Genomic DNA, 15,631 nt, shown 5'->3' with positions numbered 1-15,631 from the left:
GGGGACAAAGGCAAAGGAAGCACATCTAATTCTAAGCAGCCCAAAGAATGCCAAAATGATAAGCACCTCTCCAGGAGAGGCCCAAGACATACCCTTCCAGTAAGTGTCCTGACGCAACAGGAATGGTCTCTGGGCTAATCTCTGGCCTGGAGCAGCTCAAGGCTCTGACTCAACACCCCACCCTTCCGAGCAAGTCTAATTAAGCACAACCCCTGCAGCAGCGGGTGTAGAAGCCGGGGGGTGCCTGCAGGCGGCATTCCTGGTGGCTGGCACCTCCAGCACAATGCAGAGAGCCAGGAAGCATGGAGCGATGTGAGCGTCCACCAGCAGCCATGTGGGGAACGGGGATAAAAAGTCCTTTTCTGGAGGAGTAACCATCCAAGATGCCCTGGAGAAGAGAAGCCTCCAGGGAGACCTTAGAGCAGCTCCCACTGCCTAAAGGGGCTACAGCCGTTTTCTATTCTGTACATACAGAGATTATGTCTAAGACAATCTAAACCAGGACAAAGAGATGATTTTTTAAGTATATGGAATTGTCTTTAACACGTAGGAACAAAGTCAGGTGGACACAGTCCTTCCATCTGCAGCTTCTCAGGTTGAAAATACACCTACGTCAGATAAACATCCTGACTGAAACAGGTAAGGAAGAAAATATTCTTCCTATCACTGTTCAATTTGATCATTTAGCTCTGGTATCATCCTGCCATTTACAGATGAGCTCCCAAGTTAGAGCCAATCCATCAGAGCAGGAGCACACTGCTTCTGAGGTGCATCTGAGCGCACTGTCACTGCTCTTGGTTGTTATTCTTCAAGTGCTTTTTGGGTTAAAGCATGAAAAGTTGGGGGGCACACGACACACAGACATCACTGCTCCAAACCAGCCCGTGTCATGCCAGTGGGTCAATCCCAATCCGTAGCAGCCCTGGGCATCCTGGCTCTCCAGCCTCTGCAGCTCCTCCAGTGTGGCTCCGGAGCACCAGCTACTGTATCAGTTGTCAGCAAAACCTGGTCCTTGTTCCCAGTTACACAGAGTTTGGGGCTCAGCTAATTAAAGACTTACATTCCAAACACGCATCTGAGAGCCAGTGTCAAACAAGGAGACATTTGATTACAATCACTGGTAACAACCCCTTTGCACTCCTGTGTGAATAAAACATTTCACTCTATTTCATATTATCATTCAGTATCAGGAGAATCCTGACAAAGACCTGCCAGTGATGGGAGAAAACACTCCAAGGACAATTTTAGGGTCACTTCTAGTGAAGTGTTGTATCTGGACCGATTACATTGAATATTGGTCCATGAAATTCAAGCAGGCCCCTTGCAGTGAAGCTGTTTCTTCCCATTAGGACAGAAAAGCAGGAGCTCTGCAGCTTGGTAGGCAGAGTTTAAGCCATGCAGGGACCACCCTTCCCTTAGTACTACAGCACAACTTCAAAATCCTCCACTTGAATACGTCGATGTGTCCCCCAGGATCAAAAGTAATCACAGCCAGGCTGAACAGCACGATCAAGCCTTTAGTCTGTGCCCTACATTTCTGCATTAAATAATAAATACCTGGCACTCTGCATAGCTTCCAGTGCATCTCACTGAAATCATTAGTTCCCTTTCCAAGGGGTGACACTCAGGCAGATATTAATAGCCACATCTTCAGAAGCCTTTGCTAATTGTGCTGCTCTCAGTTTGAGGTACTTTTTTGCTAGAAGGAAAGGATTAGTTAAGATTTTTGAGCTTCACCAAATGCTAATGCACATCACAAACGTGCCCTGAGGAACTCTGCTCTAAAAGGTGTTTAAATCCTATCGTCTATTAACCCCAATATAATCTGGGGGGGGGTGAGCTCCACAGACCAGCAGATCAGCAATTCCCACGTGCAGTCCCACAGATAGGTGCTTCTGCAGGAGGTCAGTCCCATGCTGGACACACAGTTCAAGCATCATTCTCCACCACAGCTTAAAGGTAGAACCTTCCCTACCCCAAACTCACAAAGGTGAAGTACCTGGACCCAGTCACTTCTGGTGCTGGCACTTACCAGCCGGTCAGCCCCAGGCTCCAGCTTAACTTCAGCACTAACGGGACGGGATGCATCATCTACGGCAGGATCAGGGGGTGATGCTTCACCAAGAACTATCAGCCCCTGGAAGAGAGGGAAGGGAACAGGAATTAACGGCAGGTCCTTCGGTCTCAGCAGGGAACCTGCTCACCCATCATCCCCCAGGAACTACAATGGCTGCCCAGCCAGGCCTCCATTCCCACTGTGTTTATCAGCTACGATGCAAAACTCAGTCTCTTGCTGCCTGGATTTTCCTGACATCTAAACTGAACTCAGAGGGGGAAGGACAGAGGCTGACTCCAGATCGAAAGCCTTCAGCCCATTAACAGGAGACAGTTAGCTTCCTCTTGGGCAAAACTGCTGCCGTCCCACTGCCATCCCGCTTCCCACCCTTCCTGCATGGCAGAGGCTCAGCATGCTGTGTGCCAGCAAAACCAGAGAGCATTCCAGAGAGCATTCTGCTGTAGTGCTGAGCAGGAAGCGACTGCTTTCACAGTACAAAGTGGAACTCGCCACCAGAGCCAAGCAAACGGGTTTGAGTGGGTGCCAAAAATGTACAGTCAAACTTACTACTCTGAGCAGATTTCTTTCAAAGAAGTGATATTCCCAAAATTCAGTAAGGAAAGAAAAACACTGATAAACAAGCCACCGCGATAAACCAAGCGGGACAAAGCACAGTGGCAGGAGCACTGGTTTATCAGGCTTAACATATGTTGTCTTGTTTGTCTGAAGTGAAGCTTACTCTAAAGGCAGGACTGGTTTCTGTCTGAATGACACAAAGTAAAATAAAATCATTGTAATTATGTATATTCTGAGCTCTATTATCACAAAGCAGGGTAAAACGTGCAAGGGATTAGAGATGGTGGAACCTACAGGCCAGGAATACAGTCCAAGACAAAGACAAGCCAGAACAAGTGTGTGTTTGGCCAAACTATGGGAAGGGCTGCTTAGATTAAGAACAGGCAGATCAGTCATCCTAAAACAACTCTGGAGGTTACACGATGTGTCAAAAGAAAGTGAGCCTGGAAGGGAACCTGGACATGTTATGCGGAGAGAGGAGAGAGCTACAAGGCTTCCCCCAAAGTCCAACTCCCCATGCCATGGCACGTGGGCATGGAAGTACCTCATAAGGCTCATCTTATGCCTTGACACAATCTTTTATACAATAGATTGGTGGCTTTCCATGAAGATACTGGTAGCCCATAGATCAGGGATACTGATGAAGAACAGTTCATAAGCTAAATACAGCTGCACGTGGCCTCTGACCAGCAGTGAGGGAGAAGCCAGCTTCTAGGATAAAGATGATGATTAGAAAACCAGTTTTCTGACATGAGAAACAACCACAAGGAATTCTGCCTCCAGTTTGAAGGAAGAGGATGAAGGGAGCTGCTCCATGCCTCAGGAAGGAGCAGTGATTCATTCTATACGCTATGGCGTTTGTAAAGTATGGCCCTTTACTGGGACTTTGAGGCAGAGGCTTAATGCAGCCCTCCCTGGGACAGACACAGGTTTGGGTCTCGTGCTCTCATCCAGAAGCTGCACTGCCCAAACCTCCCCTCCAGCCCAAGAGACAGCCCCTGTGGACCTGCAGGTTGGACGGAGCCTTCCTACCAAGGCCTTGTGCTCTCTGCTTCGCTTCCAAGAGTTATAAATCTCCCTTATTTAGACACTTCTCAATAATAGAGAGGAATTAGAAGGGCAACATCAAATTTCCAGCTCCCTTTCAAGAAGGGGAAAGGAGCAGCAGTGGATCTCGATCATTCCAAGGTCACACAGTACTTGCTTTTCACCAGCATTCTCCAAAACAAAGGAAAAAGGGAGACTTCCTCCAATTTATGTGGGTAGGTTTGCGGCTTCTTTACGCCCCATTTTTATCACTAATTATAGTATTAATGACAAGTCAATTGTACAGGTCTCAGGGACAGATACAGAGATAGATCTCGGGTGTCTCAGTCTTGTAACAGTCAGCAGCTTCTGCCAAGGGACTAATGGAAGGAAGAGGAGTGACACACAGTGAGACACATCAGAAAGAGACTGAGTGTCCTAAAGAGCCCTGCAGAGGGACAGCAGCATCTCTTATCATGCCCTAAGCCCGACATACCATTGCAGACACAGGAAACTCATGTGAAAGCTTCAAATTCCTCCAGCAAGAGGCTCCTCCTAACTCCTATCCCACCCTTCCCATCGCGTGTTTCGCTTGCCTCAGCAGCTCCAACAGGAGCACAGCCCTTCCCATGGGACAGGCCACACACGGATCACACCAGGAGCTCAAGGAACACAGTGAACCCATCTCGGATGGTCTGGGAAAAAAGTCGAACCTGGGTTTGTGGAGATCATGTGCAAAACAACCCCATCTTGAAGGGGTTTTGGTCACTGTATTACAACCAAGCACACAATTCCTGAAGGAGCCCTTCATCTTAATTTACCTCTTATTCCATCTAAGAGTGAAACTCGTAAGAGACACAGAAAGACAGAAAAAATGCTCTTTGTTCCTTCCAAACCCAGAGTATCTGCTACCCACACATGCAGGGGGTGCAGAGACTCTGCCTCGGAGACAGGGACCAGCACGTGCCACATCCCACCTCATTGTGAAAAGAAACAAAACCACCTTATTACCCTCGTGGACATCCAGTCCCTTAAATTAACTGCAGATGCTCTTCACAACCAACCCAGAACCAAAGGCACAACAGCACTTTACAGCTAACATTGAACACAGGCTCGCTGATGGGTTGTTTTCCTCGTGTCTCACCAGGCTCCAACTGAGCCAATCCTAATGTGCTGAAAACACAATTACTGCCGAGACACCCAGGCAGCAGTTTGTACCTTCAAAACAGGAGGTTATCTGTGACTGCCTTGTCCTTCCCTGCTTTGATTTGACCAAGCAACGCATCTTGAAGGCTACACTGGGATGTAAACCTTCAGATATCAAGGTAACTAACCTAAAAAAAGAATAAGCCAGAACAGCAACTTTGAAATCCTGCACCAGCTACGCTTTAACCTCCTCATGGCCAAGCTGGAGTTAAGTTACAGCAATAGCAAAAACAAGGCGTCTCCAAATTCTTTGACTTGTTGTCCTTGTACAATCTGAAGCCAAATCCATTCCAACGAGGCTCCTGCATTACTAATTTCTCTGGTCTCCCACATGTGTCCCAAGCTGCTTTAATGACTCTGAGGTTTTTATTGATGAAAACAGAACATGTTTTACACCACCACCAAGACAACAACAGCTGGATGCAAGTGGTGCTCTCCATGAGGTCCTATCAGAGAGATGGGGTATTTGATACTCGCTTTCTTACTCAGACAGAGCAGCCACTACCAGATCCTCACCATCTGAACTCTCCTGCTGCTGGAAGTGGCATGCTTTATCTGAAATTCAGATATTGGGTTATCACAGCTGAGAAGTTTTTGTTTGAGCAAATCAAAAAGGTGACATCCTGTTTGCCGAAACCTCAGATGTACTTTTCAAGCCTGATGCCATACCGTGATGTTCTCCTTTCAGACCTAGAGACTGTAACCGCCAGTAAAACCATAGGGGATGCTTGTAGTCATGATCAGGCCCTTTCATGAGTCTGTCAAGTTGTCATCATGTGGTGAAAGCACTGAATCTTCCACTTCATTAGATGAGTTTCCTCATTTCTTTCATTGCTTAATTTTAGAATATAAATGTTTAGCTATTTTGTACTTAGAAACCATCTTGCATTATCAGCTTTTTCAGACAGAAGGAAGACGATCCTTTCTGAAACTGGTTCATTAACTGGACTCACAGCCCGCTTCCCAGAGGCCTTTTGCTCTAATCTGGGCTCTGTACTGCATTCAGCTCTTCCACCTCGTCACTTATAGCCCTCCCTCCCTCAATTAGCCTGTTTTTCTACATAGCTGCATACAAGTCCTCTCTCCCTGCCCTGCCTGTGCTCTCTGCCCTCTGGAAGCCTCCCCACCGCCCCCAGAGCACCACCCATCTTGGGAAAAGCATTTGCTAGGCTCTGAATTCCTGAGGATCTGTAAGTTGATGCAATACCATGAGCCTTCTTGCCACAAACTCCAGACATTCCTCCCTCCAAGGGCTGACATTTAGATGTGCATGCCTGAACTAGTCTCGGTAACAATTCCTTCCTCATCCCCTCTCTGCTCTCCCCCATTCTCCTGCCATCTGAGACCAAGTCTGAAAAGAGTAATTCCTTCCACAGAGAAAGATCAGCACCTAGAAACAGTCTTTTTTATGCTCCAAACTCAATTTTGAGCCTGCGCTATGTGATAACATCTGAAGCTAACTTCCTCCACAGTCCCCTCCCTTCCCCAATAAGTTTCTTAAGTTGTTCCTCATCCCCATCTTCAGCTACTCCCAAAAAGAAAGGGAAAGGTTCAAACTGGGGGGAACAGCAACATGCATGTAAGAGCAACAGTTCTGGTTCAGTACCTAAAGGCTGACTTCAGAACAAGGTATTGCTCTCTGTGTTATTGTATTGAACCAGGGAAAAGAACTACACTCAGCCTGTGCCAAACAGCATTACCATTAGTCACAACTGTGCAACATGCTTTGTGAGAGGTGCAGGGGAGAAAGGATCAGCCTTTGCATACGCGCTCTCACTGCATCAGAAGAGAGAGCCATCAGGAGGCAGGCAAAGCAAAAGGCCCTCCTGGTGCTCACCTTACTGGCTCTGATCTGCTTGTAAATGTCCGTTTGCTGCCGGATCCGGTATTCCAGGTCCGAGACGTGGGCTTGGAGCCAGTTCCAGCGACTGACGATGGCTGCACGGTCTGCTGCCCATCTCCACTCTGCCCTTCGCCTCCTGGGAAAACACAGAAGGGAAGGGGGGTTATTTTGAGCGTGATTTTAATTCCACAGTCCCCTTGCAGATCAACAGCTCCAACCTGAGTGGTGTGACTGGTACCACTGAGCCACTGCTAACCATGCCCCACCAAACTGCACGCGTGCTAGAAAAGCCAAGCCTCTGCAGAGAGGTATTAAAACTACTTTTAGTGCCCAGTGATTAGAGTCCTGCCTATACAAGCGTTAAGATTGTGTTCCACGCTTAACTGAAGCAGCAGCTCCAGTCCTACCTGGCCACATCTGCCAGACCCACTTTTCCAAGTCTTGGAGGAAAGAAAAGCCATCTGCCCTCCCCTTTCCTCGAGACAGCCTCTTTAAAAAGAGACTTCTGCCATCGGAAGTCACAGAGTATGCCTGAACACCAGCGTGTTTTACATGGCACAAATACTCTTTTACTAGTGCGTGGACTATACACATTGCATTTCACAGTCAGCTGTTACAAAACCCTTACTCTCTACTACTGCGCTCCAGAGCAGAAAGGAACACAGAGATGATAAGGTACATATAATCCTACAGCTCTGATCTCCCACATTAAATGCCGTCATATTATGAAAATATACCTAAGCATCCTGATTCTGGTAGATAAATATTAAGACTACCCAGAAAGGAAGAAAACCACACCATGGTGCAGAAACAAAGCATCAACTGAAAGTCCATGCTCAAATCCAGTGCTACACACAAAGCCTTTGCCACATCTGGATGTTTGGCAATTAAGAAATCATAGAATCCCAGACTGGTTTGTGTTGGAAGGGACCTTAAAGCTCATCCAGCTCCAACCCCCTGCCACGGGCAGGGACACCTTCCACTAGAGCAGGTTGCTCCAAGCCCCTGTGTCCAACCTGGCCTTGAACACTGCCAGGGATGGGGCAGCCACAGCTTCTCTGGGCACCCTGTGCCAGCGCCTCAGCACCCTCACAGTGCTTACGCCAAGCCTATGTGTAAAGACCAAGTCAAAGCTCTCCACAAAGCACTGCTGGGTGGAATATCCTTGCTGGACCTCCTGGCTGTGTGGGCACTGTCGCTTCAGTGCCAATGGAGATGGGGCCAGATTTCCACCAAAATGGGGATGGCATCTGCTGCCTCCAGCCCTTGCAAAGCCCATTTGCAAACCAATTCTAGCTTAAGTCCTTCTCTCTGGAATATTTCCCAGTGTAAAGTGCCTGCTCTATTTTGATCAACACTGACCTTACGTTTGGTGGAAACTGTAGTATTTATTGGAGATGGATGCCACAGCAAGGCCAGATCTTAATCCCCCATCAGTTACTCCGAGGATACAGTCAGCAGCGCTAGAGACAAAAGCCAGCCAAGGCAGCTGAGCTCCAGGGCTGGGTAAAGGCCTGACAAACCCTACCAACAAGGCAGTGACCACAGGGTTAATCTGCTTTACAACACGCTGAGCAGTCGCCAACACCAGCCCAGCATCATGCAGCTCTAATCCGGATCTCCGACCAGTCATTCTTTACTCTGTTCCAAGCAGGATAAAGCCTTGCAAACTGCATGGTCCCTCCTCCCTACAAGGAAGCTCCAGTCTGAGCCTAAATGGCACAAAATCCCCTCCATGAAGGGCAGGAAAGCGGTGCTTGGGAAGCAGATCTCCTTGATCTCCCTCTGACTCCATCACCTGCAAGACTGACAGCGTTTGCATGACGTGGCTTCCCACAAGACCAACCAGAGCGTGTCACTTCTCCGCCAGCCAAGTCTCAGGGAAATTCTTACCAGACTCATTTCAGAAGCTAAAAACAATTTTACTGCAGAAGAGTTCATCTTTTTTTATAGCTTAAAACGCGGGAAGACCTCTGCAATGGCTCTGCCATCTCCCATAGCATCCCCACCTTCTGTGTGTGCAATGATCATCTGCACTCCTATAAAGTTGAGGACTAAGCCAGATGCCAGCAGGCTTCAGTTTGCTCTCTGGAGATCCATGTGGCACTGGGAATTGTTTTTAGAACACTCAAAAGCTGCTGAGAGCATTTCCAAACTGCCAGCTCCCTTGCTTGCCTCTGCAGTGTTACAGAGCACCCGTGCCTGCTGGAACACCACTGGCCTGCTCCGTTAAAGACATCTCATTCTTTGCTCACGTTACACAGAAATGAAGTATAAAAGCCACCTCATGCCCATGTAAGTGACATGGCAGCGTATGCAGCAGTGGACCTGCTCTTCACCTTAAAACCAGGACACATCCTACCCCAGGAAAACCCACTGGATTTAACCCAAAAATAACCCAAGAAGCAAAACAGGGTAATGTCTACTTCATGCCCCGACACCCTGGGGCATGGGGGGAGGAGGGGAGGAGACATAATGATGGCTCAGCCACGCTCTCCAAAACAGCACTCAGCATAGTGTGGTCCTCTATATTTAGAATTAAGCTTTTTTCGGTGCCTGTTCAATTACACCCTTTGCTGTCATGTGCTTCCAGCAACAGAGATGTGTTCTCCTGATGCAGAGCAGCTTTGGGATAACAAGTGAGGTAGTTTCTTAAGCTTTAATCTCTACACGAATCACAAAAACAATCATTTTCTCGACCAGGAGTAGAAAGTACCAACCACGCACAAAATAGTGCAGCAATGTGGGATGCTGCCACCACCGGCAGTCACCTGGAACCTCAAGCAGAGGAAGGGAAACCCGCTTCCTTTCTTTCTAAACATTAGGGATTTTAACATGATAATTAGTAAAAGAGTTTATTGCACTTGCCCCAAACGGGTTTTGGATTAAGCTGAACAAGATGACTGATGGGAAGATGGCAGCTGAGAGCGGTGTCACTGCGAGCGGCTGCACGGCTTGTCCTGAGAGGGGACGTGGAGCTGCTGGAGCGAGGCCAGAGGAGGCCCCGGAGCTGCTGCGAGGGCTGGAGCAGCTCTGCTCTGGAGCCAGGCTGAGAGAGCTGGGCTGGGGCAGCCTGGAGAAGAGAAGGCTCCTGAAGGGGAGACCTTAGAGCAGCTCCAGTGCCTAAAGGGGCTCCAGGAAACCTGGAGAGGGGCTTTGGGCAAGGGATGGAGGGACAGGACAAGGGGAATGGCTTTAACCTGCCAGAGGGGAGATTGAGATGAGCTCTGAGGCAGAAGCTCTTCCCTGTGAGGGTGCTGAGGCGCTGGCACAGACTTTTCCCAGAGAAGCTGTGGCTGCCCCATCCCTGGCAGTGTTCAAGGCCAGGTTGGACACAGGGGCTTGGAGCAACCTGCTCCAGTGGAAGGTGTCCCTGCCCGTGGCAGGGAGCTGGAACTGGATGAGCTTTAAGGTCCTTTCCAACACAAACCAGGCTGGGGTTCTTGTGCTTTGAGGGGCAAAGCTGGTGCAGGGAGTAACAGGAGCAGCAGCAAAGCAGTTAAAAGCTGCATTCTCCAAGGGAAACCATTCATCACGCTGCTGCTCGGGTGTGCTCTGAGTGCGAGCGCTCACGCAGAACAGGCTACTGAGGGTGGCATCAGCCTGACTGACAAGGACAGCATCCGGCCCACTTAAGCAGACGGATGGTGCTTATCCTAAGTAGAGCATGCACGCAGAATTAGCCGCCTTACGTCTCCTTGCGTGGAGAGAGCCTCCACGTGCCCAGAAGGTGCCCAAGAGGACCAGGAGGCTGGGGTAGAGGAGGAAGAACAAGCAGGGAGCAAAGCCGAGCTCAGCCCGCAGGGCTGTGTATACCACAGGAGGATGTGGGGCTTCACAGGAAGCAGGGAAGGAAAGAATGGGATCCCTCTCCCCATCTGTGGCAGAAGATGTCAAATCCTGCCTTTACGGCTGTAGCCTCAAACCAGTGCCAACAGCTCCTGCCCCATGGTGCTGCGCTCCAAGAGGTTTTGTCCTGTGCGGGCAGGACCCTCAGCCTTTAGGAAATTACAGGAAGAAAGTTTATCACATGGTACATTCTCAGAGGTGAACGCTTCCTAAAACCCAGCGGTAGTTTGATGTGACTGCAGGAGCATGGAAATAAATCCTGCGTTACACCAGCCCAAACCCTTGGGATGGGCTCCACTCCTTCCCCCCAAGTAAAGAACAGGCAACTGTGGGTGAAAATGTGTTATCAGAAATGGCAAAGCCAACCTAACCAAGCAAAACCCTCAGCCAAGTGCTCTGCCAGGCAGCAGAGTCTCTATGTCAGGCGTTGAAGAGTCAATGGGACAGAAAGGGGACAGCGAGCAGGCAGGGACAGGGCCCCTGCACAGAGCTTGGCTCGGCCAGTGCACGGAGGGGTGTGAGCTCTCCTTTACTGTTTAGTTATAAGCAGTATAAATACAGCCCCACCAACGAACATGACAAGACCTTGGTCAACGCATTCCCACTGGTACAACCCATGCTAGAGCTGCTCCAGTCGTCTCAGCAGTTGTGGTGCTGTAAAAGCTCTACAAGCTCCATATAGATAAGCCCTCCCTGACACAACCTCCACTTATGATCATGGAATCCCAGACTGGTGTGGGTTGGGAAGGAGGGACCTTAAAGCTCCTCCAGTTCCAAGCCCCTGCCACGGGCAGGGACACCTTCCACTAGAGCAGGTTGCTCCAAGCCCCTGTGTCCAACCTGGCCTTGAACACTGCCAGGGATGGGGCAGCCACAGCTTCTCTGGGCACCCTGTGCCAGCGCCTCAGCACCCTCACAGGGAAGAGATTCTGCCTAAGATCTAACCTGAACTTCCCTTGTTTCAGTTTTAACCCATTAACCCTTGTCCTGTCACTACAGTCCCTGACTAAGCATCCCTCTCCAGCATCCTTGCAGGCCCCTTCAGATATTTCCACCACGGATCTTCAGCAGGGCCAAAACCTGCCAAGAGACCACAAAAGTGGTTTCAAATAGGACAGTTTATGACACTGAGCTGTTGGCTCTATTAAAGGCCAAATCACCCACATTAATTCTGCACACTTCCCTTGTGTTACCTACCACGAGGCAGCAGCCCCAGGGCAGAGTTTTGCAGTGTGAATGCAATGCAATGCTTCATGTCCACACTGGTGCAATGCCTGCTCCTGAGCAATGGTGGGATTTCAAGAGGAACCTCATGGGTAAATCAACTCCTGCTCATTCATCAGAAAGGGAAAACCATTAAGTATTCAAATCAGGTTAAAACAAAGCTTCCCATCCCCTTTCTCTGCTCATCTTCTGAGTGGCTCGAATGCCAGGACTGAAAATAAAGTAAACTATGGGGACACTTGTGGCTGGAGTCTGTGCTAGGGACAGCATTACCACTGCTCCTGCAGCCTGGAAACCCAGAAGCCATGTGCTCTGCTCACACAGCCAATTCCAACAGCAAACATCCGAGCATCATCCCCCAAGCACTACGCAAACACAACTTTTCCAACTGCTCTCAGTTGTGCCTCACTAACAGAGAGATCTGCACCCAATTCAGCTGCTGTTTTCCAGTCTGTCCCATATATTCTTCAAGTTGCCTCCTTGGACCACCAAGCTTTTGTCTTATGCTTGTTAAACAGACCAGTGCAAAACCAGATCTATGAGTGCAGCAAGAGTTAAACTCTGCCAAACGCACTGGCATGACAACTCCAAGGGAGGAAGAGCAAAGCCCACGAGCGCTGCAGAACAATCTCATTAGCTGATCACAACATTGCTGCCTGCGAAGAAGCCAAAGTGAACAATTTGTTCAGCTGAACACCCGCCCCCACCCTGTGGACAGAAACAGCAGCTCCTGAAGGGCTCTTCTGTTCACAGCATGTGCTCAGCACTCATCTCCATCTAGTTCAAACCTCCACCCGGCTCATTCATTCCTCTATTGAGGAAAACCGAAGACCTCTAGAGGCTGGGAGTAACGACTTATTTCCACTGTTCCTCACTGACAAACCCCCACTGCTCGGGGGGAACTGGGGAGCACAAATCCTCAGCAAGGATGTTGTGCCCAGCAGCGAGGGCAGCGCTGGCCGGTGGCCACCAGCACAGGGGCCATGTGGAATCTGCATTCAGCTAAAGCAGATCTCAACTGCCTCCTTTTGATGCTGAGGAACCAGCCAAAGCACTGCGCTGGCCATGGCGTGCGCTGCTTTGTCTGCAGAGCACTCAGCACCTGGGTCAGGATATGAAAGGTTTGGTTTGGTATCTCTGGTTCTTTTCTGTTAAAAAAGGAAAGAACACTACCATCCAAAGGCAAAACTCCACACCGCCCCGGGCAGGACACAAGGCACATCAGCTCATGTGCTGATAATACAACATTTCATCCCCATGTGTAACTACGCGGAGCCCACCACCTCCTGGTTGGGATCCAGCGGCGCGGTGGCGCTCAGCAGTATGACTCACAACGTGCTGCTGATGCTGAGTCACTTGCTTTGTCTGTGCTGGCCCTTTCCCAGTCCCATTCACAAATCCCAATGAAAACCCATGAACCTCAAGAGGAACACGCAGCAGCTTTCACCAAAGCCTCGAGAATGGTGTCTCAAAAGTAGAGTGGATCCCTTAATGGGTTTTGGGTTTAGAATTGGAAGGATGCAATAGTTTGGATGATGACCACCTGCAGAAGTCCTGCAGGATTTCAGACACCATCTCCCAGGCAGGGTCTGCAAGTGCTGCCAAGGTTTTGTCCACACAGCAGCAGCTCTGCCACAGTTCCCTCTGTACTGCCCATCTCACCTACAGCCAAGCCAACAGGTACCAAACCATGGCCGGGATCAACTCTATGCCAGCAGGCACGAGAACGGATCCCAAGGGACAGAAATACTCCTGTCGCCTGTGCCAACACAACAGCATGACTTAGGGAAGACTCAACGGGGTGACACATGAGGACACCTTCCAAACACAGACATCAGAGCCAGTCACCAAGACAACATGGTGATGCTTCCTGGCAGAGCTTCCCATTTCCACTCAGTCCTGCCCAGCAGGAAAACCCTCACACAGCAGACCCCACAGTGGTTTGGGCTGTGCCACAGCTGCCTGGCACAGGCACCTTACCACCATTTATCAGAACTTGCCTTCCCCTGCCTCAGCTGACAGCAGCAAAAGCTCCTCCCGGGGGAGGAAGCCAAGGCAGAAGCCATCAATGGCTCAGTGCTCATCTTCAGCAGGAGTCTCCTGGAAGCACTGCGCAGATGAATGTGCACTCTCTACCCTGTCAACCTCCGCTCAGCTTCCTTCCACTAAAGGGGGTGAATCAACTCACTGGGGGTTAAGCAACTTGGTCTACTGGAAAGTGTCACTGCCCACGGCAGGGGACTGGACCTGGATGAGCTTTAAGGTCCCTTCCAACCCAAACCATTCCATGGAAGCACAAGGGGGAAATATGTAGACTAGAACCCACCACTGCAGCACTGGAGAGTACTCCAAGCTTTTCTTGGTTCGGGTTTTTTGTTTCGTTACTGTTTCTCATAAGCTGTAAAGCAAAACATTGTGCCACCTTACTAGTGTGCCTCTTAGCCCCTCCATCTCATTCATTCCTGAAGACTACTGTGGAGAGGATCTTCCCAAAGTGTGCAGCTCCCCAAGCCAACACGCATCCACATCCACAGACACAGCTCCAACCCTCCGCTCCCAATCACTTCAGCTGGTTCCTGTGAAGCTCTTGTTGTCCTTTGCTGCCATATCACTACCCCCCAGGTAACTTCTTCAGCCATGTCAAAGTGTCACTTGCTTAAAAGAAGGAAAAAAGTCCTAATTTCCATGGTTTCATGACGTGGTTTACCCATGAACTGGAGAGAGTTCAACAAAATGACCACCAAACCCTTCTGACTCCACGTTCTGTTGAATTCATGACCCACATGGCAGCACGTTGATCAGCCAGAAGGCTCTGCTCGCACTCAGACCTGGAGTTTAGCTTTCTCCGTTTCCTGAATGCTCCCAAGGCCTTTGCTGAGCTCCCTCATGCCGGCTGCCAGGGTTAGCTTTGAACTTTTGGGATATTTCAAATCCAAGTGCCCCAGATCTTTACGCTGTGACATTTACGCAATGCCCCAAGCACTTATTCAGCGCACTGCAAACCAGCCATTCCAAGCTTTAGCTGCGCTTCAGCCCTGAGCAGCAACAATTGTTCTGTGACAATAGTCTAAAATTCAGATTTTATTCTTCCAGCTATGCCAGTGCAAGTAATTTGGCTCATGTCTGAATCCCCTTTTGCCACCCACGAACCATGAAGCAAGGTGTGGGGAGAGAAGCGTGTCCTTGCAGCCAGGAGGGTCAATAGTATCTTGCGGTGCACCAGGAGGAGCGGGGCAGTGGGTCAAGGGAGGTGATTCCTCTCCCTCTACTTGACCCTGGTGAGGCCACATCTGGAGCCCTGTGTCCAGTTCTGGGCTCCTCAGCACAAGAAGAACAGGGAGCTGCTGGACAAGGTCCAGCAGAAGCCACAAGGAACCTCAGGGGTCTGGAGCAGAGATGGCGGGAGCTGGGCCTGGTTAGTCTAGAGAAGAGCAGACTGAGAGGGGATCCCATCAATGCAGATCAATAGCTCAAAGAAGTGCCAGGAGGATGGTGCCAGACTCTTTCCAGTGGTGCCCAGTGACAGGATGAGGAGCAATGGCCACAAACTAAAACACAAGTTTCACCTCAACATGAGGAAGAAGTTCTTTCCATTGAGGGTGGCAGAGCCCTGGCACAGGCTGCCCAAGGGCGTTGTGGAGTCTCCCTCTCTGGAGACATTGAAACCCACCATGGACACGTTCCTGTGTGACCTGCTCTGGGTGGCCCTGCCTTGCCAGGGGGTTGCACTGGATGATCTCCAGAGGTCTCTTCCAACCCTAATGGCTCTGTAAGTCTGTGAAGGGAGCAAGCTGGGGACAGGAGGTGGGAATCAAGAGCATGGACACAAAGAGCTGCTGTTACAGCAGCAG

General features: G+C 49.8%; 1 protein-coding gene across 3 annotated transcripts in view; it reads right to left on the bottom strand.

Moving 5' to 3' along the window:
• The window catches only part of KANSL1 (KAT8 regulatory NSL complex subunit 1), a 93,190-nt gene that overhangs the window by 21,669 nt on the left and 55,890 nt on the right, over window positions 1–15,631 (bottom strand). For all 3 annotated transcript variants that reach the window (XM_030508658.1, XM_030508657.1, XM_030508660.1), the window contains exons 3-4: window positions 6,702–6,843; window positions 2,033–2,137 (exon numbers count right to left, since the gene is read on the bottom strand). In XM_030508658.1, coding sequence (XP_030364518.1) covers window positions 2,033–2,137; window positions 6,702–6,843 — 247 coding nt within the window. The remainder of the gene's footprint in view (window positions 1–2,032; window positions 2,138–6,701; window positions 6,844–15,631) is intronic.

Source organism: Strigops habroptila, chromosome 19 (assembly GCF_004027225.2).
Source record: "Strigops habroptila isolate Jane chromosome 19, bStrHab1.2.pri, whole genome shotgun sequence".
Lineage (NCBI taxonomy): Eukaryota > Metazoa > Chordata > Aves > Psittaciformes > Psittacidae > Strigops > Strigops habroptila.
This window is presented reverse-complemented; position numbering and strand designations above follow the sequence as displayed.